Consider the following 25,839-nt stretch of genomic DNA (forward strand, 5'->3'; position numbering starts at 1 on the left):
TCTGTTAGGTCCCATAAGTCTCACTCAGTACCTGGGGTTCCTCCCAGCACTTCTTACCCTGCCCTCTACCCTCAACCCCTTCCTCCCAAGGGCTAGGCTTCTCTGTGTTCCTTCCCCAAGCTTCTCTTCCTTATACAATTCAGCCATTTTGCCTATGAGCTCTCATGGCTTCTTTTTCTCCTGGCCTGCTCGAGGCCTCTTGGCCCTCAGTTCCCCCAACCCCTTTCTCTCTTTCCCTAGCTCTCCCCTCCTCATTGCCTGGTTCGGTGCTGACTCTTGACGGTGCCTCTAGCTGTTCTTTCCCTTGTATCTACAATAAACCTTCTTCTGACACATATCTAGGAGCCTTCATATCCTCACTTCTTCATTTACTATCTGTCTATCAGAGATTAAGAAAATAAGAGCTAGATAAGTTAAATGACCTACTCCGTACTTTATATGTTGTATCCTACGGGGCTAGGATTAAGTCAGCATATTCTTGAATTCAGTTCAGTCAGTATTAACTCACCGAAGAATGTGACAGTTCCCTCCCCTATGGCACTGGTGTAGCAGACCAGTGGGAATATGTTACGCAGATCCCAGTGTTCCGGTGGACCTTCTCAGGCTGGCCTCTCTTCACCTGTGGACACTATGTACAGAATGCGTCCTACTGAGTGAGTAGCTGACTAGTGGTCAGACTATACTGGAAGACAGAGTCAGACTTCCTTCAAGGCCAAGTCTCCTCTTTCTATAAAACTCCCCATGAGAAGAGCCATGGCCAAGAACCAGCACAATTTAGTGAAACCTGTGTGAATGGCAGGGGTAAGGTGGCACACTGTGATATTGAGAAACTAGCTTGGTCCTACCTCAAGGCAAGCTGGCCATGGGAAAAAAACCACAAAACTTAACTCCGGATTTTCCATCTACCCAGTCACCACTTAGCTTCATGCAGGGAAAGGCAGGTCAGAGAGAGCCACGGCAGAAGCTCTCTGTGCTCCCTCCGACACCCAAGCCTTTTCTTAGGCGGCACACACTCATCCACTTCCCTCCATCTTTTTCAGCATGCTGAGGCTGGCTTGTGATTTCTTTTTTTTTTCCCTCTGCTAGTCTGAATGTCAGGAAGACGATCAACCACTGAGAATAGGTGTGTCCTTTTGTTGCTAGAGAAGCAAGGATGAGAATGAAGAGGTATAATACCCTGATGTTACAGCCATGTCCCGACAGAGAGGCTGGTGGCAAGCCGATCTTCATGAGGAAGGCTTGATCAGACTGCACTAGATCCCACAGTTATACTTCTTTTTATCTCTATTCTATTCTGAGACCATCTCTCTCCTCCCTGGATAGGCAATGAGGAAGGAAGAAGAAAGGGGCCTGCAAAAGGGTCTTGTGTCAGGCACTGACTTATGTAAATAGTATAGGCTGAGATAGTCCTACTCCCAAACCCTGTGATGAAGGCCTTGTCTGTAAAGGGCAAGTCTAGAGAATCCTGCAGCTTTGTCAGTGAAGGGGCAGACAGCTCTGGGCGATTATTAAAAGGGTCCATAGAGGTAACAGAAAGTGCAGTTCACTCAGGCGCACACATTTCAAAAAGTGCCTCAGATAAGCTTTCAGAAGGGGAAAATAATTGTGTGCTAATTGGTCTGTTGACAGAGACCATCCTGCCTTCCGAAAGCCCTGATGCTTCTCGAGTTCATTAGCGCATCCAATTTTCCATAATACCAGTCTGCGCAAAGCATCATTCTAGTGAGCCTACACCCCTCCCCCTTCTCACTTCCAGATTGCTACTGCCCTTACCTGGGGGTGGGGGTGGGGCATGCAATGCTAAGAGCAGAGAAAAGTGGGCTTCTAATGGTGAGCACCAGGGCTGAGGCACAAAGAGCACTGAGATAGTGTGTGTGCTTAAAAGGGCTTTACAGTGAATCTCAGGATGCTGTAGCTTTTCCAAGTTTTTTTTTTTTGTTTTTTTTTTTTGTTTTTGTTTTTTTTTTTTGTTTTGTTTTTGGATGGGCTATGAGAAATTCTCCCTTTTGCCTAGGGTCCAGCTGGCTTCTGACTGGCTCTGTTCAGTCAGCTCATGGGCTCTTCAATCCCTCTTCAAAGTCCTTCCATATCCTTCTGCCAAAAAAAGGTGAATTATAATTATGAAAGAGGACATTTCTCTTCTTTGTGGTGCTGATCCCTTCTAGGAAATTGCAGACATATCCATATCCACACAACCTTTCACACTGCACATAGCTTTCCTTCTTCCTTTCTTTGGGTGATATCATCTGGTGTCACCCAACCCTATAGCAGAGTCGGGCAGGAATGGCCACCGTCATCTTTACCATCCTGTAGAATGTGAGTGCAGTAACTAATGGGTAGAGATGCCAGCCTGATTATCCCAAAGGGTTCCAGAGACTTCCTGAGGTGCCTTTGCCCTTTGGTTGCCACCAAAAAGTGATCTGTAGGAGCCAGAGGGGAGCATGGCTATGGTTAGGCTGAAAGATTAAAGGGAGTATTTCAATATTAAAAAAAAAAAAAAAGAGTAGCCATAGTAGCTGAAAGTCCTGTGAAGGGGTGAATTGAGTGGTTAGCAACTCAGGTTATGGAAGAGACAAATGGAGTTCAATGGCTCCTCAAGGTCACAGAAACAGTAAGCATGAGGGAGGGCTGAAACCCAAGTAGTTTCGCTCCACTTGTGTTGTTTTCCTCTAAACTCTATAGCCCAGTTTCACCTCTCAAGCATTTTGTTGAACATCTTGCCACATGCCAGATGCTGTAAAGGGACTCGGCGCTATGTGCCTACAGTAGAATCCCTACTGCTTTAAGGCCCACTGTCACTGTGAGTGTGGGGAAATGGGGAACAGGCATGCGAACAGACGGAATGTAATGAGACAAATCCTATTTCGGAAGTGTGTGCTGATCAGAGCGAGCCTTATAACACCACAGTGCCGCCGCCGGTTTACTGGTTACCAGAGGGACAAAGCAGAGGGGGCAGGGCACCTGTTTCTCTTCATTATTGCAAAGAAGCTACTGAGCAAGAGTGGAAAGTAACCACGAGTTTGCTTAGAGAAATGACACGGGCAGGTGTGCTAGAGGACTTTTCACTTCCTGTAGGCAGAGCAGGTGGGCAGAGCCCTCCCCCTCACCCCATTCATCTCCACCCAATGATAAGAGTAATGAATGAGATGGAGCCCTACAAGACTACTGCTAAGGCATGCTCCGTAGAAAGGAGGCAATGCTTCGGCAAGTGCTACTGTGTAAAGGACCACAAGGATATGCTGCAGGGTGCATCCTGGCCATTGGACCATCCTACTTGGATCTGTAAGTGGTAAGTATATGAGAGAAGAGGCAGAATCTGCTGACAGTCATGCTGCAGACCACACCCAGCAGGTAAGCAGAGCTGTGAGGTAGGATACCAACATAGCCCTTTGATCCTCAACCTAGCACAATGTCTTTGAAATCCGTACACCTCACTAAAGACTGCGAAGGGTGGAGAAAATAGGAAATCATCCCTTTTTATGCATGGTTTTCCGAGTTGTATCCTATGGGGAGAACCCATTGTACTGCCAGAGAAAACCTTAGGCCAGTCAGTGCAGTGGCAAGTGGATATTCATTTCATATTCAATATGTCCTTGGGAGAGTTCCAAAAAAGGAAAAAACAAAAAACAAAAAAACGCTTCCAGGGATAGTGGTCCCTTTTTTGAGAAAACGGGCAGTGGCTATAGCTCTGGAACCATCCGCAGGCATTATAAGAAATGTGACTTTGAATGCTTATCTTTCATTCCTCCATTGTAAACTTAAGGAGTATGTCTAGGAACCCATGGCAGAGGCTTTGCAAACCCTGCTGGGTACATGAGCTGAAAATCAACTTAGACCAATTATTTTTCTTCTGGAGAGAGCTGACTGAGCGCTATGTGAAGACAGATACTGTACATAAAAGGAGCTGACTGTCGGGGATTCAGCTAATACAGAATAGAGGCTAAGCATGTTCTTCTAGACATCAGGAACTAGTATAAGACCATGAGTAGGGATGTGGTCCCTGCACTGATGGCAGATAGAACAGGGAGATAACCTTCAGTAGGGGCCATTGTCTGCTCTGCATCCAAGGGAAGCTGTTTGTAAGACAAAGCCATGGGCTTCAGAAAAATTTGATAAACAGAGAACACAGCATTCAAACAAAAGAAGTGGGAGAATAAGGCAGGTGAGGATATTTTAAAGAAGAAACATATTTCCAAACAAGAATCTGAAGGAGTATGCTCAGCGTGTGAGCAACCTCTCCCAAGCCACAGATGTCTGCAGTAGATTCAGTATGTGACTTTACAGAAGTCTCTACAAGTCATCTTTATACTCATATTGCCTTGAATAGATGGCTGTTTATTTCAACTAAATGTATGCACAGGTATTCATATGCATGGTAAGCAGATTTATCTGACACATGTGCAAAATGGTAGGTCTAGAGACAGGTAAGACTTCCTTCCTTCCTTCCTTCCTTCCTTCCTTCCTTCCTTCCTTCCTGCCTGCCTGCCTGCCTGCCTGCCTGCCTGCCTGCCTGCCTGCCTGCCTGCCTGCCTGCCTGCCTTCCTTCCTTCCTTCCTTCCTTCCTTCCTTCCTTCCTTCCTTCCTTCCTGCCTTCCTTCCTTCCTTCCTTCCTTCCTTCCTTCCTTCCTTCCTTCCTTCCTTCCTGCCTTCCTTCCTTCCTTCCTTCTTTCCTTCCTTCCTTCCTTCCCTCCTTCCCTGCTTCTCCCTATCTTTCTCCTTTCTTTCCTTCAATCCATCATTTGACAATGGCTTGTCTACTCACTACCCACAAAGTGACAAGCTCTGTACTCTTCTAGGGAAGGAAAGCTGAGTGAGACACGGCTTCTCCTACAAGCATCTTTTAGTGTTCTGTTTAAATAATCATGTTAGCTAGCAACTATAGTTCAAATGAGAAGCTTATTAGTGGCAGAATATGCTTGGAACATTGAGAAGGAACATTTAACTATGTTAAGAGTCAGGAAGAAATTCACAAGAGTCACTTTTCTAAGCAAAGAAGAGAAGGAAGAGCCAGTTAGGTCAACAGACAGGCATTGGGAACAGAAAGCAAGTGTCAGGAAGTGAGATGTGTCTTAAAAGCATCTGGTATTTGGATATACCTGGGTTACACATGTGGATGGAGGGTAAAACGTGGATGGGCAGAAAGAGGATTCTTTAGAGATGGAACTAGAAAGACAGCAGGGGCAAATTATCAGGGACTTTGTTTTGTTAAGAACAATCAACCAGCTGGGTGGTGGTGGCACACACCTTTAACCCCAACACTCGGGAGGCAGAGGCTGGTGGATTTCTGAGTTCAAGGCCAGCCTGGTCTACAGAGTGAGTTCCAAGACAGGCAAGGCTATACAGAGAAACCCTGTCTCAAAAAAAAAAAAAAAAAAAAAAAGAACAATCAACCCTTTCAAGCTCCAACTGTGTTATTCTCTGGGCAATCTGTACATTTATTTATTTTTTATTAAATATCACAGAATTTCTTCAAGGTTGAAACTCTTCTGATGACTTAATAATTTTACAGAGAGGGAAATGAAGTCCAGTGAAGTTTGATGACTTGTTTAAAGCCCAACCCCCATGCAGGGGTGGGACTTGAACTCTTACAGTGGAGCCTGCTTTCTTTCTGTTGCACTGCACAAGCACGCCACTCAGGTACATGGGTTTACTCTGTGTAGTCAGGGGAACCAGGGGATATGCCAGTGTGTACTCATGCTCATAGCAACAGTGTATGGTGACGAGCTGAGGGAGGAGAATAGAAAAGCATTAGGAAAGAAAATCAGGTATGAACTGAGAAGGACTTGGACCAGGGGACCAGAATGGGTATGAAGGGAATTCAGGGGCAGGGAGTAATGATAGTGCTGGATCAATGAACCAAGGGGAGGGTATGAGGGCAATGGGCTACTAAAAGGTAATGAGATCTTTGAATTGTTGATAAAATGTCTTCCTCTCATTTTGTGGCAAGAATTTTGTGCTTCTTCTCCCATTGTGACACAGCTCATAAAAGACTGAAGGATGAGGCAAGATCCTACAAAGTTCTAATATCTTGGTAAAACTCTCTCCAGGCTACTTAGAGTCCCTTTTTATCATCGAGAGTTGCATTAGATACCAGTTTCATAAATGAACCTTTTCATTCTGTTAATGGAAACCGATCCTCTTCTCCTACATGCTCCCTGCAGACATTAGACCCCTGTAATCCACTACCTTCTCTTCAGTTCATTTCCACCACGCTCCCTGTATGTCACGGCTAGTCCTCAGCAATATCTCTATAACCTCATGCTCTTCTTAAGCATCCACTTCACCTGTTTTGATCTAAGGACAGCCTCGCTTCCCTAGGCATGTGGTTACCCCTACAGCCTTCTCTAGTGGTGGCTGTTCTCTTTCCTATCTCATACTCCTGAGAAAGGAAATGAAGCAGGTTGCCCATGGCAGCTCTTCATTATTGTCTGCCCATCTCTGGCTCCTGGAAGCCATGTAGCCCACCATGCCCCCTTGCCATTGGTTTTCTTCTTGACTCAGTGAGGATTTACAGTAGAACTTACCACCCACAGCCTGTACCATGCCCACTGACTTCTGCATCCATCCATGTGGTCCTTTAACCTTTGTTCTTCCTCCATACTTGTCTGCCTTACCTTGCCCCCTCAGAGTTGTAATGTCATCTTAGTCGCCACACCCAAGCTATGTCCTAGACTTCATTGGCAACTTCATTCCTCTCTAACTGAAGTAAAAATCGTCACACCATACTTCCTCCAGTCTTTTCACACATAAGTTTTCAACCTGGGGCTTGAAAGACTCAGAGGCCCATTGGACAGGCAAACTTTATATGCCCCAGTACAGGGGAATGCCAGGGCCAAAAAATGGGAATGGGTGGGTAGGGGAGTGGTGGGGGAGGGTGTGGGGGACTTTTGGGATAGCATTGGAAATGTAATTGAGGAAAATACATAATATATATATATATATATATATAAAGACTTTCAACAGGGATTGTGTATCAGATGTCCTGCATACCATATATTTACATAACAATCCATAGCAATAGCAAAATTACAGTTATGAAGTATTGGTGAAAATAATTTTATGGTTGGGGGTCCCCACAACATGAAGAACTGTATTAAAGGGTTGTGGAGTTAGGGAGGTTGAGAAATACTCATCAGACTTACTCTTTCAGTCTTTGGACTTGACCTACTTTTTCTCACCTTTAACCCCTTTCTCTCAATGACAGACTTAGAGTTCTGAATCTGCAATGCCTTCCTTGGTATATAATCTTAATACATTTGCCTTTTTCTTTCTCTTTGTCCCTGTATGCATCTTAGGAAAACCCAACTTTCCATCTAGTGCATGCCTGCTGGTATGTGGAACCATGAACAGAGCTGATAAAACTCACCCAACTCCAGTGGCTCATCGTATGCTGCATTGATGGCCATGAGTATCACAGGGGCCCCTAGAGCTGCCCCCAAACCCACTATGTATATTCACTCAAGTGACTCTCTTCCATCTCAGCTCTGAAGAGACCATGCCAGAGATTTTACCACAACACTTTCTTATTCCCTTTAGTCAAGGCCTTTGCTTCTTATTTAGCTGAGAAACCAGAACCAAACAGAGAAGAGAAACACATCTTCCCACCACCACATGATACCATCCTTCAACAGGTATCCTTACACATTCTACATTGTTCCTGACACAAAGAATGGAGTGCTTGTCTGTAAGGCCCATCTCTTCATTCTTATATAAAATGCCAACACGCTCACTTAATGACCATGCCCCTCGATTACCTTCTCTCTCTCCTGTTTCATCACGTCATCACTTTCTACCACATTATTCTACTAATATATGGCTAAGCTAGACTATCTCTCATCATGAAGATAAAAAACACCGTGTGGATCCCACCACTCTCCCATAAGGACCCATTCTTCTGATTTCCTCTACAGTGCAAACGGAGTTCCTATTCACAAGCAGTTCCTCACTTTGATTCTTATCTTAGATTCATTCCACTCCATCATCTGTCCCCTTCATGTCACTAAACCTGACCCTCTGCAGGATGTCAGTTACCTCTAAGTCACTAAGTCTCTGGATTTACTTGCAGGCCCATGATTTGAACACAGGCTTTTTGGATATAGAGATTTTCATGTTGTGTTCTAGGTATCTATAATAGTATCTGATATGTGCTAAGCACTCACAAAATAGTTATTGAGTTAACCAGTGGGTAAGTGAACAAAATCCCCTTGCTCTTTCAGACGATACAAAAGCAGAGCCTAATTTTGATGGCTACAGACCACCTTGATTTTATACTTAGAATTTAAAAACCCCAGCATTCCCAAAAGGGTTTTCAGTCATCCGTTAACTATAGACCCTTAGTAGAAATACCCTACAGGTTAATTAGAGCAGGTGTTGGCGTGGGTAGAAAGTATAGATTTTAAAGTCACAATAACTATGGATCCCTTAAAGATATGCATGATATCCCAAGGCTCTGTCATGCTCCTGCTAAAACTTGTACCTTGTCTGGTGTTAAAATTCCTTTCTGTGGCCATGCCATCCAGTCCAGCCTCCTTCAGAACCTCATCTTGTGTAATGTCTTTCTGTTTAGCTCTCTGCCCTCATAGTACTGCTCTCTGTGCTTCAATGGACATTAAGCTGCTTGCTGACTTGGGGCCTTAGCACTTAGAATTGTTTGTTTGTTTAATCAAAACACTCTTCCTCAGTTTTATACAACCAGGCTTCTCATCTTTCAGGCCTCAACCTCACAGGGTAAACCTTGAATTGCCCTTCCTGACCAATCTAACTAACATTAAAGGGCCCCTTCTCCCACCCTAGAAAATGTATACCATGCTTTTAAATGGCCCTTACAGTGGGGGTTGCTTCAGTGTTCAACCTCTACTAGAATACAGTCACATCTTTGACAAGAGTAAATCTGTCTGCTGGACCTTCCTTCAGAGAATGGGTAAGCCAACCACTTCTAAGGACTGGCTCAGATGCCACCAGAAAGTTACTGTTTCTCTTTGCTCCTACAGCCTGGCTAACCTGAAGCCAGCTAAGGCTCTGGCTTCCCTGCCCGGTGCTGGCAGGCTGTTACCTTTATGGCCCCTGTGGCTATTTGGATATGGTGAAGTCTGCGCAGTGTGCTCTCTCTGTCAATGAAGTAGGAGGCAGCCAGCTGGTGCAGGGTTTCCAGAGACACAGCGGAGCTGTTCCCAGTGCCCCCAACTACAGGGATACCTCCTGTTGTTTCTGACTTTCTGCTTAGTTTCCTCTTGTCCACAAAAATGGTCAGAGACTCTTCTCCTATAACAAAAACATGAGCTCATTAGTGAAGTTGTCAGCCCCAGGATCCTCTGCCATTATGAACCTGTAGCCCTTGGGCAAGGCAGACAGAGTTAAGAGAGAGCCTTGCCCCTGCTGGGGGCCTCTTCCCCATCCTTTCCATTCTGAGAGCTCTCTTCTCAGAGGGTGTACAGGGTCACAGGCCTCCCTGCCTGGGAGGCCCTCCTTTCTTAGCTCTTAAAGCCTCCCAAAGCTTACCCCTCAGCAGTGTCTCCATTTAACATCCTCTATTGATCTCCATGGCAGGCAATCTGCCTCCAAGGGGGAGACACAATTCTCCCCTCTCAAGTTGTTTATAAGAAGCCACATGGCTATTACAGCTTCCAGGGAAAGGGCGAAAGCTTTGAGGCTATATTTCTGTTCTCTCCCCATCAAATGCTCACCACCTGCCACATGCCGGCAGCTGGCCTCAACCCCGGGGGAGCTGTGCTTTGTCTACAGCACACTTAACTAAATGTTATGATAAACCCTTCTTTCTTTCTTCCCATAGCTGCAAGAACTCTTGTGATCTGTGATCCTGTCTTGTGATCCAGTCCAGAGGCCGTGCTCCATTTTGCACAGACCAGTCCCCACCGCCATTCTATTAGAGGGAGATTCACCCAAGTTGTTGGAATTGTGGTTTGGCTGGTTACCAATCGTCACAGTGAGGAAGGAGGGGTCAGTAACTCAATGAACATCTATCTATTTCTGAGCCTACACAGCTGACATTTTTTTAGCCACAGTCAAGAATTAACAAGTGAAGTCCATGGGCTAGATGGCTAGTCAAAACAAAAGTAGGAGCGCCCCCTGCTGGTATATGGTTAGTAGAAACCCGTGTGTGTGTGTGTGTGTGTGTGTGTGTGTGTGTGTGTGTGTGTTCCCTGTCCCTGTCTCCCCTCCCCACCCCTAACTTCCTTACCCCGCAACTCCCTCCCCTCTGGATGAGAATAGAAATGTTCTAGGGTAGATTTAGGTACCGAGAGAATACACTGTTCTCCAGTGCACCAGAAAGAAAATATTTCTCAGGCAAAAATAAGTCAAGAAAGAAAAAAGATGCAGGGAAATAGAACGATACTCAACAGATCATAAAAGCTATTTTCAACAATGGAACAACCAGTTTGGGGCTGAGGATACTGCTTACCTCCAAGAGTAGCAGAAAGTAAGAAATGAGTGCCGTACTTTTTGATGAGGTTTTCAGTAACCTGTTGCAGATTGGGTCTCCTTCCAAGGAGGCGGATATTGCGGACAAACTCTGGGGCGAGAGGCAGGGGCAAACTGAAGAAATCTCTCCTTTCTAGGGCCAAGTTGTTCACTTTCCATCGGGCAAACTCCCTGCAGGGAAAGTCAAGGGGTGAGGAAAAACCCATTGTATTTCAGAACCAGAAGTGTGAAGTCTGAAATAAGCCACACGCACACACACACACACACACACACACACACACACACACACACACAAACACACACCCCCGTCTGAGGCCTCCTCTCCACAGTGCCCTTCCCACGGGGTGGAGAACCCAGTAGAAGAGGCTCCTCCTCTGGCTGATCTTTTCTGGACTGAGAAGGTGCCCTCCACCCGAGTTTCTCCCACACAGCTTTCTTACTGGACAGTGGTGGCTCAGCATCTTCCCAAGGCAGTTGCCCTGCCTCACAGAGAAACAGAAAAAGCGCATGTTTGGCATTTGACAGTGGTTTGCAGAGAACTGACCAATCAGAGCTGTCCTACAGCTGGTGGGTTACATCTTCCATCTTTGCTTCAGTTGCTGTTCACTGCTAGAAACTGGAAGGCTGCTCTAGAAAGAACAGTGTTTTAACTTGTGGGGCTCAGATCCCCTCATATCCTTGGAGATAATTACATTCCCTATTCTTGTTTATTTAGCTCATATCGATTGATGGCACATCAGAAACTAAAATTGAGAAGATTAAAGTTATCTATCCAATACTGCATTTGAAGTTAACAGTAATAAGCCCATTACATATAGCAAAATCAATGCATTTTATGGCAATAACTATATGTACTGAAACAGAACAAATTTGACAAGGAGAGCATATTGCTTTGTGGTTTTGTAAACCTTTCATATCTATTTGACAGAACAGTTTTATTCTCATATTTGGTCAACATTCAGTTTGTTATCATAACTGTGGACTCTTAAGCTTGGGACCACACTAAACCAAAGAAATGGCTAATTCTTAAAGATTGCTTAAAATCCAAAGATTTTCATTGAAACGGATCTTTAGATCCTCCATGTTCGAGTAACAAGACACACTGGACATCCTGGACATATCTGCTTCCTGAAATACACAGCTCTTTAACAACCTAGCTCTTATTACATAGTTACAAAAACACCACTAACTACATCAGAAATACCTTTAAATACCAGGAAGCTGACCAGCTCATGATAATGAATAGAACTTTTCTAGGATTTGCATTTTCATATGATAACTGAAATTTTATTTTGGTTAATAAATACCATCAATTTTCCTTAGAAGCTTGCTTTTATTTTATTTTATTTTATTTTTGAGAAAATGTCTGCCAAAAACTTAACTCTAAATAATTCTAGGCTGTCTGCTACTTTTGTTTTCAAGACAAAGAGTTCTAGGAGAAAGGTTGCTTGCTCAGCTTGCACCCCAGGCACATCTGGACTTTCCCTTGAGATCACCAGAGTTCTTTAGGAGCTGCAGACATGTCCTGTGTGCATTTCCTAACCCATCACATGGAACAGTGAAGAGCCATGCATACAAGGTCAATATTTAATGCTGATAGTAAATTGTACTGCGTCAGGACATTCTTAAATGAAGCTGGCATATTCTATGTGTGTGTGTGTGTGTGTGTGTGTGTGTGTGTGTGTGTGTATGTGTGTGTGTGTGTTCAGTTCACTTCTATAATGATGACCAGCACATGACTACCACCAGACTCATTTGGGGTGAGTATTTTCCTTTCAAATAATGTATCAGTTTTAAAATGGTGCTGGCACAACTGGTGGTTATCATGTAGAAGAATGAGAATTGATCCATTCCTATCTCCTTGTACTAAGGTCAAATCTAAGTGGATCAAGGAACTCCACATAAAACCAGAGACACTGAAACTTATAGAGGAGAAAGTGGGGAAAAGCCTTGAAGATATGGGCACAGGGGAAAAATTCCTGAATAGAACAGCAATGGCTTGTGCTGTAAGATCGAGAATCGATAAATGGGACCTCATGAAACTGCAAAGCTTCTGCAAGGCAAAAGACACCGTCAATAAGACAAAAAGGCCACCAACAGATTGGGAAAGGATCTTTACCTATCCTAAATCAGATAGGGGACTAATATCCAATATTTATAAAGAACTCAAGAAGGTGGACTCCAGAAAATCAAATAACCCCATTAAAAAATGGGGCTCGGAGCTAAACAAAGAATTCTTACCTGAGGAATACCAAATGGTTGAGAAGCACCTGAAAAAATGTTCAGCATCCTTAATCATCAGGGAAATGCAAATCAAAACAACCCTGAGATTCCATCTTACACCGGTCAGAATGGCTAAGATCAAAAATTCAGGTGACAGCAGATGCTGGCAAGGATGTGGAGAAAGAGGAACACTCCTCCATTGTTTGTGGGATTGTAAGCTTGTACAACCACTCTGGAAATCAGTCTGGTGATTCCTCAGAAAATTGGACATGGTACTACCGGAGGATCCCACAATACCTCTCCTGGGCATATATCCAGAAGATGTCCCAACCGATAAGAAGGACACATGCTCCACTATGTTCATAGCAGCCTTATTTATAATAGCCAAAAGCTGGAAAGAACCCAGATGCCCCTCAACAGAGGAATGGATACAAAAAAATGTGGTACATTTACACAATGGAGTACTACTCAGCTATTAAAAGGAATGAATTTATGAAATTCCCAGGCAAATGGTTGGACCTGGAGGGCATCATCCTGAGTGAGGTAACACAATCACAAAAGAACTCAAATGATATGTACTCACTGATAAGTGAATATTAGCCGAGAAACTTTTTTTTTTAATTTTTGGGTTCATTTATTTTGTTTTATGGATATGAGTGTTTTGCCTGCGTGTACAAATGTGCACAAAGAGGTCAGAAGAGGGTATCCAAAGCTTTGGAGCTGAAGTCACTTACAGATGTTTGTGAGCCACCATGTATGTGAACTCAAGTACTCTATAAGATTAGCCATCACTGTAAACCACCGAGCTATCTCTCTTGGCCCTATTATAGTCAATTTTAATTGGTAGATGTTAACCTTAACTGTATTGAGACCTGCCCAGGAAGCAGTAAAACCATTCGATCATGAGGACTCAGAGTTAACCAGTGGTTTAATATAGTGGTTTAATATAATATATTTAAACTTTGAATACTTTGCTAATTAGCCCAGAAACTTAGTATACCCGAGATATAAGATACAATTTGCAAAACACATGAAACTGAAAAAGAACGAAGACCAAAGTGTGGACACTTTGCCCCTTCTTAGAATTGGAAAAAATCACCCATGGAAGGAGTTACAGAGACACAGTTTGGAGCTGAGACAAAAGGATGGACCATCTCGAGACTGCCATATCCAGGGATCCATTCCATAATTAGCCTCCAAACGATGACACCATTGCGTACACTAGCAAGCATTTGCTGAAAGGACCCTGATATAGCTGTCTCTTGTGAGAGTAGGCCGGGGCCTAGCAAACACAGAAGTGGATGCTCACAGTGAGCTATTGGATGGAGCACAGGGCCCCCAATGGAGGAGCTAGAGAAAGTATCCAAGGAGCTAAAGAGATCTGCAACCCTGTAGGTGCAACAACATTATGAACTAACCAGTACCCCGGAGCTCTTGACTCTAGCTGCATATGTATCAAAAGATGGCCTAGTCAGCCATCACTGGAAAGAGAGGCCCATTGAACACACAAACTTTATATGCCCCAGTACAGGGGAACGCCAGGGCCAAAAAGTGGGAATGGGTGGGTAGGGGAGTGGGTGGGGTGTGGGGGACTTTTGGGATAGCATTGGAAATGTAATTGAGGAAAATACTTAATAAAAAAATATTTTAAAAAATATCAGTTTTATTTGCTACTTTTTTTTCTCCCCCACTTTCATTGCAAATGTCACATGGGTCCTGAAAGGAACCCAGCAAACCACATGCGTCTTAAGTACCCTGTTTCAGAAGATGTCTGGGGTTCTTTATAAACACATCCAGGGGTTCACTTTCCATGATTTGCTCCTCAAAAATGCATTTGGATCTCAAAGAAGAAAAAGTTCCAGGTGAAATCTTTGTCTTGAGCTGAAATCTAAATAATTGTAGGAAATGAGTTTTTCGCCCTCCCCCCATATTACACTCCCATATTACACCTCCTGTCTTGGGAAGCATAAGATGTAAAGTCTCCACGGATCTCTCACTTACTCCAATCCTGCTCATTGGAAAAGTGCATAATCTTGGTCTGATCTTCCCGTCAAAGCCAAGGAATACTAATGGTGGAGCCGCAGAAAATAAAATAGGTAAAAATAAGTACATGGAAATCCATGTGCAGTCTGAGCCTATAGAAGTGGCGCCCCACCCCCTCATCTGAGCTCGAGGCTCAAATAGAAAGGAGGAGCCTATGTCAAGCATCACCAGGGGAACAAAGGGAAATGGTGACTAATAATTCATGGTTTCAACTCAGTCTTTCAAATTTTCCTCGGTGTGGCTTTATTTATCGAACTAGGCAAGTTAGTAATAATATATCATCAGTTATTTCTTTTGTGCAGGAAATGCTAAACTTTAATTAAAGCGCGGGGTATTTGTCAAAAGCATTAGCTATCCCAAATCCCACTGCAGGGTGAAGAACAGTTGCCTGATCTCATTTGTGGATAGCTGGATGGGAACCAGTATCCTCTCTTTGGCTAGAGGAAAATTGCACTGATGAATCATAAAATCAGATTACTAAAAACAGAAACAAAACATAATCAAAAGAAAATCCTTAGGGTCATCAATCCCCGCTCTCTGCCTTGGGAAAAGCTGCGTGCTGACTTCATTAACTACTAGTTTTTATTATGTTATCTTCCTAGATTCAAGGGTGGAGAGGAGACATTCTTCCATCTTCCATGATTTCTTAAAATGGCCCAAGCCTATCTCTTCCCTGACTATCTAATCCAGAGCCCCCCCCCCCTTTCTTATTGATGCCCTCTGACTCATTACCATGTGATACCATCTATTTTCCCTTCCTTCCTCTCCCATTAGAACATAAAGTCTACCAGGTAGCATTTCCTGCATTTCTTCCCTGCTATTAGCTATCGCCAACATTAGAATCATATTAGCCATTCTCACAACAGAACAATAATAGATATTCAACACCATTGTGTTGAGTAATCAAAGGAGACATTTTCCATGCCCTTTAATATCATAGCCTTCCCAATCCACTAGTTTTCAAATTAATGGGAAATTGATTAAAAAATAGTTATAGGAGAATAATGTAGGAACAACAACCAATTAGGGATTGATCTGACATGAAATAAATCATTTTAAATGTGTGTGTGTGTGTGTGTCAGGAAGTTAAATTTTATTAATAAAAATATAGGTGCGTAATTTAGTGCATTTCAAAAATATAAATCAGACAGGTGTGATGGTGTACATCTATAATCTCTGTACTCAGGAGGCACAGGCAGGAAGCTTGCTACAAATACGAAGCCAGCATGGTCTATGTTGTGAGTTCCAGGCCAATCAGGATTACATAGCTAGACCCTGCCTCAAAATAATAGTAAACACTGCCAGCATATTCTTTTGCTTTTCCTTTTTATACTATCTGGGTCCTCAGATACCATCTGCAGTAGACATAGACAACATCTCGTGGCTGTCCACTGTCCACATTCAAAGACTAGTGCATAAAAAAATCTGTCAATTGATACTGTTACGTTTAACACTCAGGTGTCAATGATCAATATTTCCATTCCTCTACAGTGAGTCTCCTAATTTCTACCATTCCTGATGTCGAAGACTGACCGAAGAAGCCACAGGCTTTAAGTTATGCACTTTTGCTCAGTTTGACATCAGCCTTGGAAAATCTGTTTAACGCCGGTCAATAGCTACAGAATAGTTGACTTCAACGAGGAAACTGAAGCTCAAAAAGGCAAGCAATTGCCTAACATCACACAACTAGAGAGGAACTGATGCTGTTAGAAGTGGAGAAATTTGAGTACTGCCTGACAAACTTCCCCAGATTATGATATTATTATAATATGAGATTATATAATTGAGGCAGGAGGATTGCCATGGATTCCAGACCAGGCTAAGATAGAATCAAATTGTGTATCAAAAAGGTGGAAAAAGTAGAGGGGAAGGAAAGGGAGATAGAATAAGGAAAGGAAGGAGGAAGGGAGAGAGGTAAGGAGGAAGGGAGGAAGGAAGGAAGGAAGGAAGGAAGGAAGTGAGGGGAGAGAAGACTCTTTAGAGTCTCAAAGCGGCTGCTCATAGAAGGATAATTCTACAAACAAGTCTTGACACCTTAGTACTTGCTCCTTTGTTTGGAAGCCTTTGACATATTTGCAATTCATTTGTAGCAGACTCAGGTTCCAGCATGAACCTTAGCTGTGAAAACCACAAAAGGGAGATGCCATGGTTGCCTAAAAGAATATAACCAGTTGGTAGCAGAACCTGTGCAAAAAGAAAGCACAGTGACCTTCCTCGGGGTGACAGTGACAGGGTTGACAGTGACAGGGGCAGGAACTGGCACCTAGAAAGGTTAAGGGAGTAAGGTGGATGGAGTCCCACAATCAGAGGGAGGCCTGCTTAAATCTCAGATGGTGGTGGAGGTCAACACTCCATTACTTTTCTACAATTCTGTTTTCCTCTATGTCTGAAGTACATACTCAGACTGGAATCTCTTCAGAAAGTTAGCTATCTTCTAACAAAAATAGTGTCATTACTCAGAATATTTCATTTCTTTCTTTATCTAAACAAAACATGAATTTACTATATATTGCATACAGTATACTATTTATATTATGGTGAAACCTTTTTTGTTGATGTTGGATAAAAGTAGTTTCCTTATGCTCATTTGTAGAAGAAATTAAGATTAAGAAGGAAATCAGGACTCACAGACCTGAGTCCACGTATCATGGGTACTCAGGAAATCATAACACAGAGTAACACATGACCTAGAAGAGCGAATGACACTGTCTTAGAAAGCATTTTATGAGCAAACAATAGAAAACTATGGCTAATACATGATGAATTCTTACCATGTGCTAGACATTCTCAGGTTCTTAAAAGAGTTATCTATAAAATATCCCTATAAGGGGGAAACCATAACTATCTTCATCATGTGGACAATGAAATGAAGGCAGAATACTTTAATTTACCCAGCTGGTAACATTCAATAAGTGGCAGAACCAGAGTTGAAACATTCGTTGTTTTGAAGGGACATAGTGTGACCACTGTGATATAGTATCTCTGCCTGAAAAGCAAAGGAATGGTTGTAAAGCTGGGGGAGGGAAAGGTTTGCAGGAGAAATGATGCATAAGAATAGGGACTTACTGTGAAGCATTTCACAAGAGAAGCTCACTGGCTAAAGAGCTCATATCTAGGGACCACAGTTACAAACAGAAAAAAAAAATGCAAAAAAGCCAAATCTGCTCCTGGCATCCAGTGACCTGTTGCTGTCTCAGATGTGTTTTGGCTCTATAGGCTTTTTTTTTTTGGTGGGGGGGAGGGAGGAAACTTGATGGTTACTAGAGAAAGAGAGGGGGAGAGAAAGAGAGAAAGAGAGAGAGAGAGAGAGAGAGAGAGAGAGAGAGAGAGAGAGAGAGAGAGAGAGAGAGAGAGAGAGAGAGAGAATATCACTTTGACAGGATTACGATGGTTCTCATGGGAATGTGGATAGTTTTCTGGGAAGTCTGTTTTGCAAAGGAATGTCCCTAGTTACTCTCCCCCTTGACTGTCCCTTCTTGTCCTGCTCAGTGATCTCTTCCTCCTGCATTAAGGTCCTCCATGATGCTGTCCATCATGTCCTGCATCCAAGTCAGTCCTTACCAGCTGCACACTGCCCACAGCACCATGCCCTCTGGAACTGTGAACTACATTAGCTTCTTTGCTTTGTAACAGATCCAGCTGTAGATAGTTTGTTATATTAATGGAATCCTGACTAATTCAGGCACCAGCTCAGAACTAGGTGCTAACTACAAAAAGGTTCAGCCTCCAAGGATCCAAAAACCAGGCACTTCCACTCCAGCCAAATTCTCCCCGGATGTTGAGGACCTTCCTTGATATGAGATCATTGGGGGACATCTGAGAATGGAATCTAAGCCAGAAAGTAGTAAAAATGCGCTTAAAGAACCTATTAACCTGTTTTTTTTTTCCCCACAGTATCTAAAAAAACCTCAGAAGACTATACTGGAAGGCAGCCTAAGCTAGTCAAAGCATAAGTGTTCATCTTCAATGTTTCATTTAGTAGGGGTTTTTTTTTTCAGTAATAAAATAATCAAGACTTTTTCCCCCAAGAAAAGAATGTTTTCTATATATCAATTAAATTAACTTACAGTGCTTCAATTAAGCCATCATCTTTGTTTCAATTAAGACATCAAGTAAATCTCCATTCCAATTTAGCCATTTCTCCTAAAATTCTTCTCCCACTGTGTTTGTTACTCAGTAAACAGTCTGAGAAAGAAAACATTTCGAACAGCACTGTAGTCCTGAGGAAAGTTCTTTCAAACATCAGAAGATATTGCAGAAAATGTTCCTGGGTTGAACCAAAGGATGAACAGAGCTGTTCAAGGTGGACGTGGAGATAAAAATGCATCCATACACACTTTAGAGGGGTGCTCCAGTAGATGCCTATCATCAATAGACGCTCACTGTATTCTCCACCCCCATCTAGTGCAGTCAGGGCTACATATAAGTGAACAAGAGCCACCAAATGCCCAATTAATAGGAAAATAAAATCACCAATAACAACTATGATAAGATCCAAGAAGGGTGAAATCCAGTGTGTCATATCATATACCATATACCATATACCATACACAGCTATGTGTTCAGACATTTTAAAGTAAAAACAAAAAGATTCTAAAGTTATCACTATTATTTTTGTCCCAAAGTGCTTCACACTAATGGCCCAGATTGTCAATAAACCATGGCTGGCTCTTCTCAGTTGTACAACGATGGCTGTACAAGAGTTTAGGGAAAGTTGAATCATATGCAGGCCAAATTCCAAGCAACAGAGAAGCTTCAGCAGGGATTTAGACTGAGTCAGCTCTGAGCCAGCTCTGCATTTGAAACCAAAAGGGGGTCTCAATGGAGTGCCATTGAGCTCATTAAATGACTACAGGTTGTTCTAATTTAAAAATTGTAAATAGAAAGTGGTCTCTCCAAGTCACTACCGGTCAGCACCATGTCCTGTGTATCACAAGGTCAACAACAAATCTGCCAGCAAGAGCCTCCCTGCAGGATCTCACAGCATCTGAAGATGAAAGATTCAGAAAGAACACAGCTGGGGTCTTCCACCCAGGTGCTGTTTGCACTAAAGCACCACTTTTTGGGCTTGTAAACTGAGAGCATTGATTCAGCCCCATGAAGAGCCATTAATTATGAAGGTTTCTTACCTGTAAAGTCCCAAAGGAGAGACATTTAAAAATAGACTATGCTGGCTATATAGACAGGTAGATAGATAGATAGATAGATAGATAGATAGATAGATAGATAGATAGATTGCAGATACATACATACATACATAATTAAGAAGTGATAGGTAATAGATAATAATAGAAGATAGGCAGATGATGGATGGATGGATGGATGGATAGATGGATAGATAGATGGATAGATAGATAGATAGATAACAGATCTGATAGATGTTTAAGAATAAACTGTGAGTGCTGGCACTTTATATTAAGAGCTAGATTTTTCTTTACTACCAGTTTTCTAATGAATTGTTATCTTTCCACCTTTGTTAGGAAAACATGTCCATCACATTACCAAGGTCAACTATAAGGTCGTCATCTGGAAAGTCACATTTTGAATCTTCTGAACTTGCAGCTCTCTGTGTGTGCATTCACCATGGTACCCCTGCAGGCTTGGCAGCATCCTAGCCTATAGTCAGTGCACCCCTGTGTGCTAGGAACCATTTGTTCCTCCTGAGGTAGATTCTGGGAATCACTGCGGCTTCCTGCACAGTCAACCCATCATCACCTGCTCACTCAGGCAGCAGTTCTCAGAATAGAGCTGGGACTCCCTGAGAGGTAGGGGAAGTCTTAAGACAGCCACAGAGTCCAGGATGCCTAGCACCAAGTACCATCTTGCAGTTTGTAAATGGCCCATACAAGTGGACTCATATAATAAGCCCTGGTGTTCCTTTCCATTTTATTCCCTTCTAATTTCTTTTTAGTAGCCTCTCTTTTGGGGAGGCATCACCCCACTTTGATGCTCAAAGGGATTGCTGTTTTACAAGGGTCTAAACTGTTGCTCTGGAATATACCATGAACATAAGAAAAATAGCATGGCTGGATTTTCTAGCAAAATGAAGAAAGACACAGCATAAATAAACCATTTAAGAACTTTGGAACAATGGACAAGCCTTAAACCCAAACCACAGATGATCTTGTCATCTTTCCTGTCAACCAATGACCCTTCCAAATATGTCTCAAACCACAACTAAATGTGGGTAAATGTAAATAACTATTCTTTGAGCTCACATTTTTTCTTAGAGAGATGTCTGTCTGGCCAGCTTGCTGGTTTGACACAAGAAGTTCAGTGAGAGTCACTGATTGCTGCTGACTTTCCTAATGAGTTTCTAGCAAAAGGCCTTCTCTTGCTCCATGTCTCTACCAATGTCGTACATACCCAGGGGTCGATGTGACACTCACAAAAGCACTCATTTTTCTTTTTCCATAGGACCACAGCTTTAAACTCAGAAAACTCACAGGAATGGTCAAAGTTAACATAGGCATTGAGAAATTCCAGTTGTTCACCTCAGAGGCTTGGCTCAGATGGTTCCCATTCTCTTCCTTGATATACTAGAGGCCTAGAGATCTATAAGTGGCTTGGCTCCCATACAGAGTGCAGTATTTCTAGACATATCGCATCATCAAAAGATTTCTATCTCAACAACAGATTACTATAATGTTCTTGGCTATTAGAGTTTCTACTGCTATAATGAATGAGACATGATTAATCTGAGTCATAAAAAGAAATGATAATAATAACCATAATTTCTTATATTGGTATAGTGAAATCTTTTAGTATTTTTTAAAAACTCCAAACAATTTTCAGGCATGTTTAGCAAATTTATAATAAGGACCTTGGAGGAGATGAAGGGAATATTATTATTCAACTATTATCCTTTTACAAGGTAACAAGTAAAGAGACTGGAAACAGAGAAGTGGCTTGCCCCAAGTCTCAGTTGATTAGCAGTTGAATTAAACTAGCTTCTGGGTCAGGCTACTAATGATTTTCTGTCTTTGACTGAAGGCTGGGCTTAAGCTCAGGTTCTACCACCCACCTTTGTCATACCTCCCAGGTAATTCTGCTTAGTTCTCTATTGTGAATGGAACAAATCCCTCAGCTTTTCAATTTGGCATCATTGGGTTAAACAAACTCTCAGCCCCTATGACCTTGAAGGCCAAAGAGCAGACGTGAGGGTGTTTTATCCTTGATGTTCTAGTGCCCTGTCCTTACTGTCTGGGAGAACTCAAGAAGCCTGGCCTGGAGGTAATTTAGCAGCCTGCTGTGTTCTCAAACAACGGCCCGTAAACAATGATTGGCCAATTTTATTCTAATCTTTTCAATTTTGCTCTAATTAAAATCAAGCTGCAGCTTTCAAACAGTTTAATTAAGGCTGATTGGAAGAGGTGGGGAGGGGAGAGTCAAGCTTAGGGGAGGAGGAAGAGATCACTGTTTGGTGAGTCACACTTGTCCCTGTGGAGCTTGGGGACTTGAAGGGGGCACCAGAAGTGACATGTCTGTAGAATGTACATGAAATGCAATTGAGTCCTTGCAATGGAGGAACAGTGAATCTGCAAGACCAGAAGGAACGGAAACGGATAGTGAGTGTTTTTGAAGACACAGAAGCCCCGTGTTTGCCTAGGCCACTGGATCAGCTCTTCTAAAGCTCATCTGTTCACCTATGGAGAAAATTACCCTCCTCGCCACTATGCATCTCCTGTCGAGTTTGTTTACTCAGCAAGCCAACAGTCCGTGCTCTCCTTCTCCCCAGTAGACTTCTTCCTATGCTTCCCATTAGCCATTTTACTTCAAGATGGTTCCCACAGGCTCAAGTTCCTTCTAGTACTCTAAAAGCTTACTCCTTTTGAAATGAGGGAAGTCTTCTGTTATTTAGAAGTATTTGCTTTTCGATACAGGGTACTTTTTTTTTTTTTTGACCAACTATTTTTAGTTCCTATAAGAATTTCCAGATCTCTAGCCCTTCACATCCAACTTTTCCTTTTTACACCTGACCTTATCAACATATTTCTTTCTAAACACAGGTTGATGAGTTCCAAGACAGAGACATTACATTGGGGACAAGTGAGAGTACACTAAATGCATCATCATCTTCATCATCATACCTATGATCCTTATGACAGGACCAATGCTCACTGGGCCTCAGTGTCACCAGGAATGGGACTGGATGTTTGATATATTTAAGAATCATTGCAGAGACCTTACAAAGATCAGTGTAGTAGACTGACTCATCAATTTTTGCCTGTGTTAGGTCCTTAATAGATGGCCAGGTAGAATCATTCAATTATAAGGGTAGAACTTATTTCTCAACCCTATATACGCACAGTTGTATTACTTTGCTTTGGACAAAAGAATGAAGAGAGAAGTGACTGTTGGAAAATTCCTGGTTAATTCCTCAAGAGCCATTGCCTGTTGCCTCTCGCTCATCTGCTCCTCTCTCTTCTCTTGAAAAACCACACCCTTCTGGTATTCTAGTTCTGTTCTTTTAGCTTTGTCCCTAAAATAAATACCATTGGGAGGTAGATCTACCCCACTGACCCTTTGCAGATGTTCAGTGTGAAGCCAAGCTCTTACAGCCAATCTACACACATGCTATGATAATGACCATTTTAACCCACTGAATATTGTTCTATTTTATATGTGGAATCAGGGCAATAGTTAAGTAGTAAATATCAGTTCTATTTCAAATCTGTGCTAGCAGATATGAATATAAGTATGTTTATCAAGGATACACAGCTTACTAAGTGGTGAATTCTACTCTTTCTACTCTCTATCTTCCCTTAATTCTTTCACTTGATTGTTGTGTCATTATCTAAAGACACAGCATTATCAGGTAACAATGAATTTGTGATCACCCAGCACCTTGTATCTCTTTACAGCCCTGGCTTCTTTTTCATAAGACATGCCGAAGGAAGGCTGCTTCTATACCCTATATTTGTCAAGGTGACAGTTTCAACTTAAATTTAAGACTTTGCATTTTGCGTTCTTACATTCCACCTCTTGTGGCAGAGATTGAAAAGTTGTTCTCTCTGCTATTTTCATTTTCTGTCTCGGGCTCACAGATGCTCAAGCCAACCTGCCCCTCACACCCACAACGTTCTCTTCATGTATAGCCATGTAACTGAGTTCTGGACCATAGAAGGTGAGCATAGGCCTGGGGGAAGAGGACATTCATCCGTTCTTCCTGTGCTCTATTTCCTCATCTACCAGGATGAGTCTAGAAGATGCTGGACTTCAGGCCTCAGGGAATGGCACTATAATTTAGGTCAATGTAGTCTCAACCCCAAATGAAATCCTGAAGCAATTATGTTCACCCTTCCCACAAATTAGATTGTAGTGTGAAATGAGCAGAAAAGGGCAGACTATCATGCCACCAAGATTTTGGGGATTGTTTATTTCAACTGTTAGCCTGCTTTGACTGATACTATCTGAATTATATCAGCCTGATTTTCCAATCAGGAGAAATGCCATTAGATCATATTGTCAATCTGGATAAGGCTCCCTGTCGGTGACTTGTATTGTGTATATGGTCTCCCATTGTCATTGGTCTTGAGGCTGTTGGTTCTTGGGTGGGGAAGGTCTTCACAGTGAAAGCGCTATCACCATTAAGGATTTATTTTAAACTGTCCAATAACTATAAAATCAAAAGATTAACTTGAGTTACATTGAAAGAGAGTAGCACATAGATTTTAAGTGATAAATTTGATTTATGCATGGATTTTCATGTAGTAAAACAAGTTTGATAGAGTAAGACTACCTCTCATCTCTTTGGTCTTTCTGCATAAACCTCTCTGCATTTTTCCTTGCACATTTATCTAGATTTACCGCTTTGTTATTTTCCATATTTACCTCCTTCTCACACACACACACACACACACACACACACACACACACACACACACACAAAATCTGTCTTGAAGTACAACAAATTTATTTTTTAGTAATCTCCAAGTAATTTAAGTAGTATTATTCTACCAATTTTACTGTTGAGGAAGTGATGCTCACACATGCAAAGTCACTGATACAATGCTACACACTGATCAGAAATGCAACTGGAATTCAGGCAGCTTATTCCAGAGCTTAATATATCAGTTACTTCTGTATGCTGCATCTAGTTCAGTCCTACAGAGCCCAACAGTTACTGAATAATTTCAACCTCTTATTTTGTCTTTCTATGGTAAAGACATGGGGGCTGAAGATAAGAAGGTGATGTAAGATGTGTTATTTGCCCCCAAAGAGCTCACAAGCAAAGATAAGTAAGCACACAAAATCATAATCGTAAGTTCTAGGTCAGGAAGATGAAGATGGTGATGGGAAATCTTGGTAGATTTAAAACCAACCCTCTGGCAAGAATCAAAGTAGTCTTGCTTGAAGGGTGTGCAGGAACCCAACATGAAAAAAGCTGTGCAGGAAAAGGAGATGAGACACAGAAAGAAATGCTGTCAAATGAGCCTCCTGTATCTGGGCAGATCTGGAGCTGTGCATTAGGGCTGGAGCAATGGGACTGGAAACTATGCGGCCTGGGTTCAGTACTCATTGTCTATTGGTAGAAGTACAGGATTGACAGACACAAATTTTACGAGGAAATAGATTTGGGGTTTATCTTTTGGGTCACTGGGACCAACAGACAAGTTCAATTGCAGATGAAGGCACACATTCAAGTGGGCAGTAACAAATCCACAAGGCTGTAGTTGAAGCCCTACTATTCATATGGTGACAAGCTTAGAGCAGAGGTGGCAGTTTTCAGCAGTGGCATGCTGCTCCTACCAAGGAGAACAGTAAGGACCCCAGGAGGCCCCAGGAATGTAGTAGGACAAGTTCTGTTCTGGTCATGGCTTTAACACCAAGATTAAGCCCAGTTGTGTAAAGGACCAGCCAACTAGGGGTGGATGGGATTCTTGGATAACCTGGAAAACAAGTCAGTACCTATCCCCTGCATTTAACTTGGGTAAAAACCATCTAGATTCTCCTCATTTCCCCACATATTTCCAACTCTTGCAGTTCTGATGCTTCAGCTTCCAATATCCCTGTATCCCGAGGTGTGCCAGTGAGCCACAACCAGCGCTGCTCATCACCCAGAACTGTAGAAATGCTCTGAAGCAAAGCTGGGTGTCAGAAGCTCTAAGACGGGCAACAGATACTGAGCTG

The 25,839-nt window shown here is 42.5% G+C and overlaps 1 protein-coding gene across 4 annotated transcripts in view, besides 1 other annotated feature; it reads right to left on the reverse strand.

Annotated features, from left to right (window-relative positions):
- The window catches only part of Brinp2 (bone morphogenic protein/retinoic acid inducible neural-specific 2), a 111,264-nt gene that overhangs the window by 12,145 nt on the left and 73,280 nt on the right, over window positions 1-25,839 (reverse strand). For all 4 annotated transcript variants that reach the window (XM_006496837.1, XM_006496836.1, XM_011238810.1 and 1 more), the window contains 2 exons: window positions 10,421-10,611; window positions 9,053-9,261 (listed from right to left, as the gene is read on the reverse strand). In XM_006496837.1, coding sequence (XP_006496900.1) covers window positions 9,053-9,261; window positions 10,421-10,611 — 400 coding nt within the window. The remainder of the gene's footprint in view (window positions 1-9,052; window positions 9,262-10,420; window positions 10,612-25,839) is intronic.
- Window positions 8,058-10,637: an enhancer, noted in NCBI's record as "VISTA enhancer mm1369". NCBI's record gives its function as "enhancer in: hindbrain (rhombencephalon)[3/4] | midbrain (mesencephalon)[3/4] | other[3/4]" and the evidence as "EXISTENCE:transgenic organism evidence [ECO:0001131][PMID:17130149]".

This window comes from Mus musculus, chromosome 1 (genome assembly GCF_000001635.26).
Source record: "Mus musculus strain C57BL/6J chromosome 1, GRCm38.p6 C57BL/6J".
In the NCBI taxonomy this organism is placed as follows: domain Eukaryota; kingdom Metazoa; phylum Chordata; class Mammalia; order Rodentia; family Muridae; genus Mus; species Mus musculus.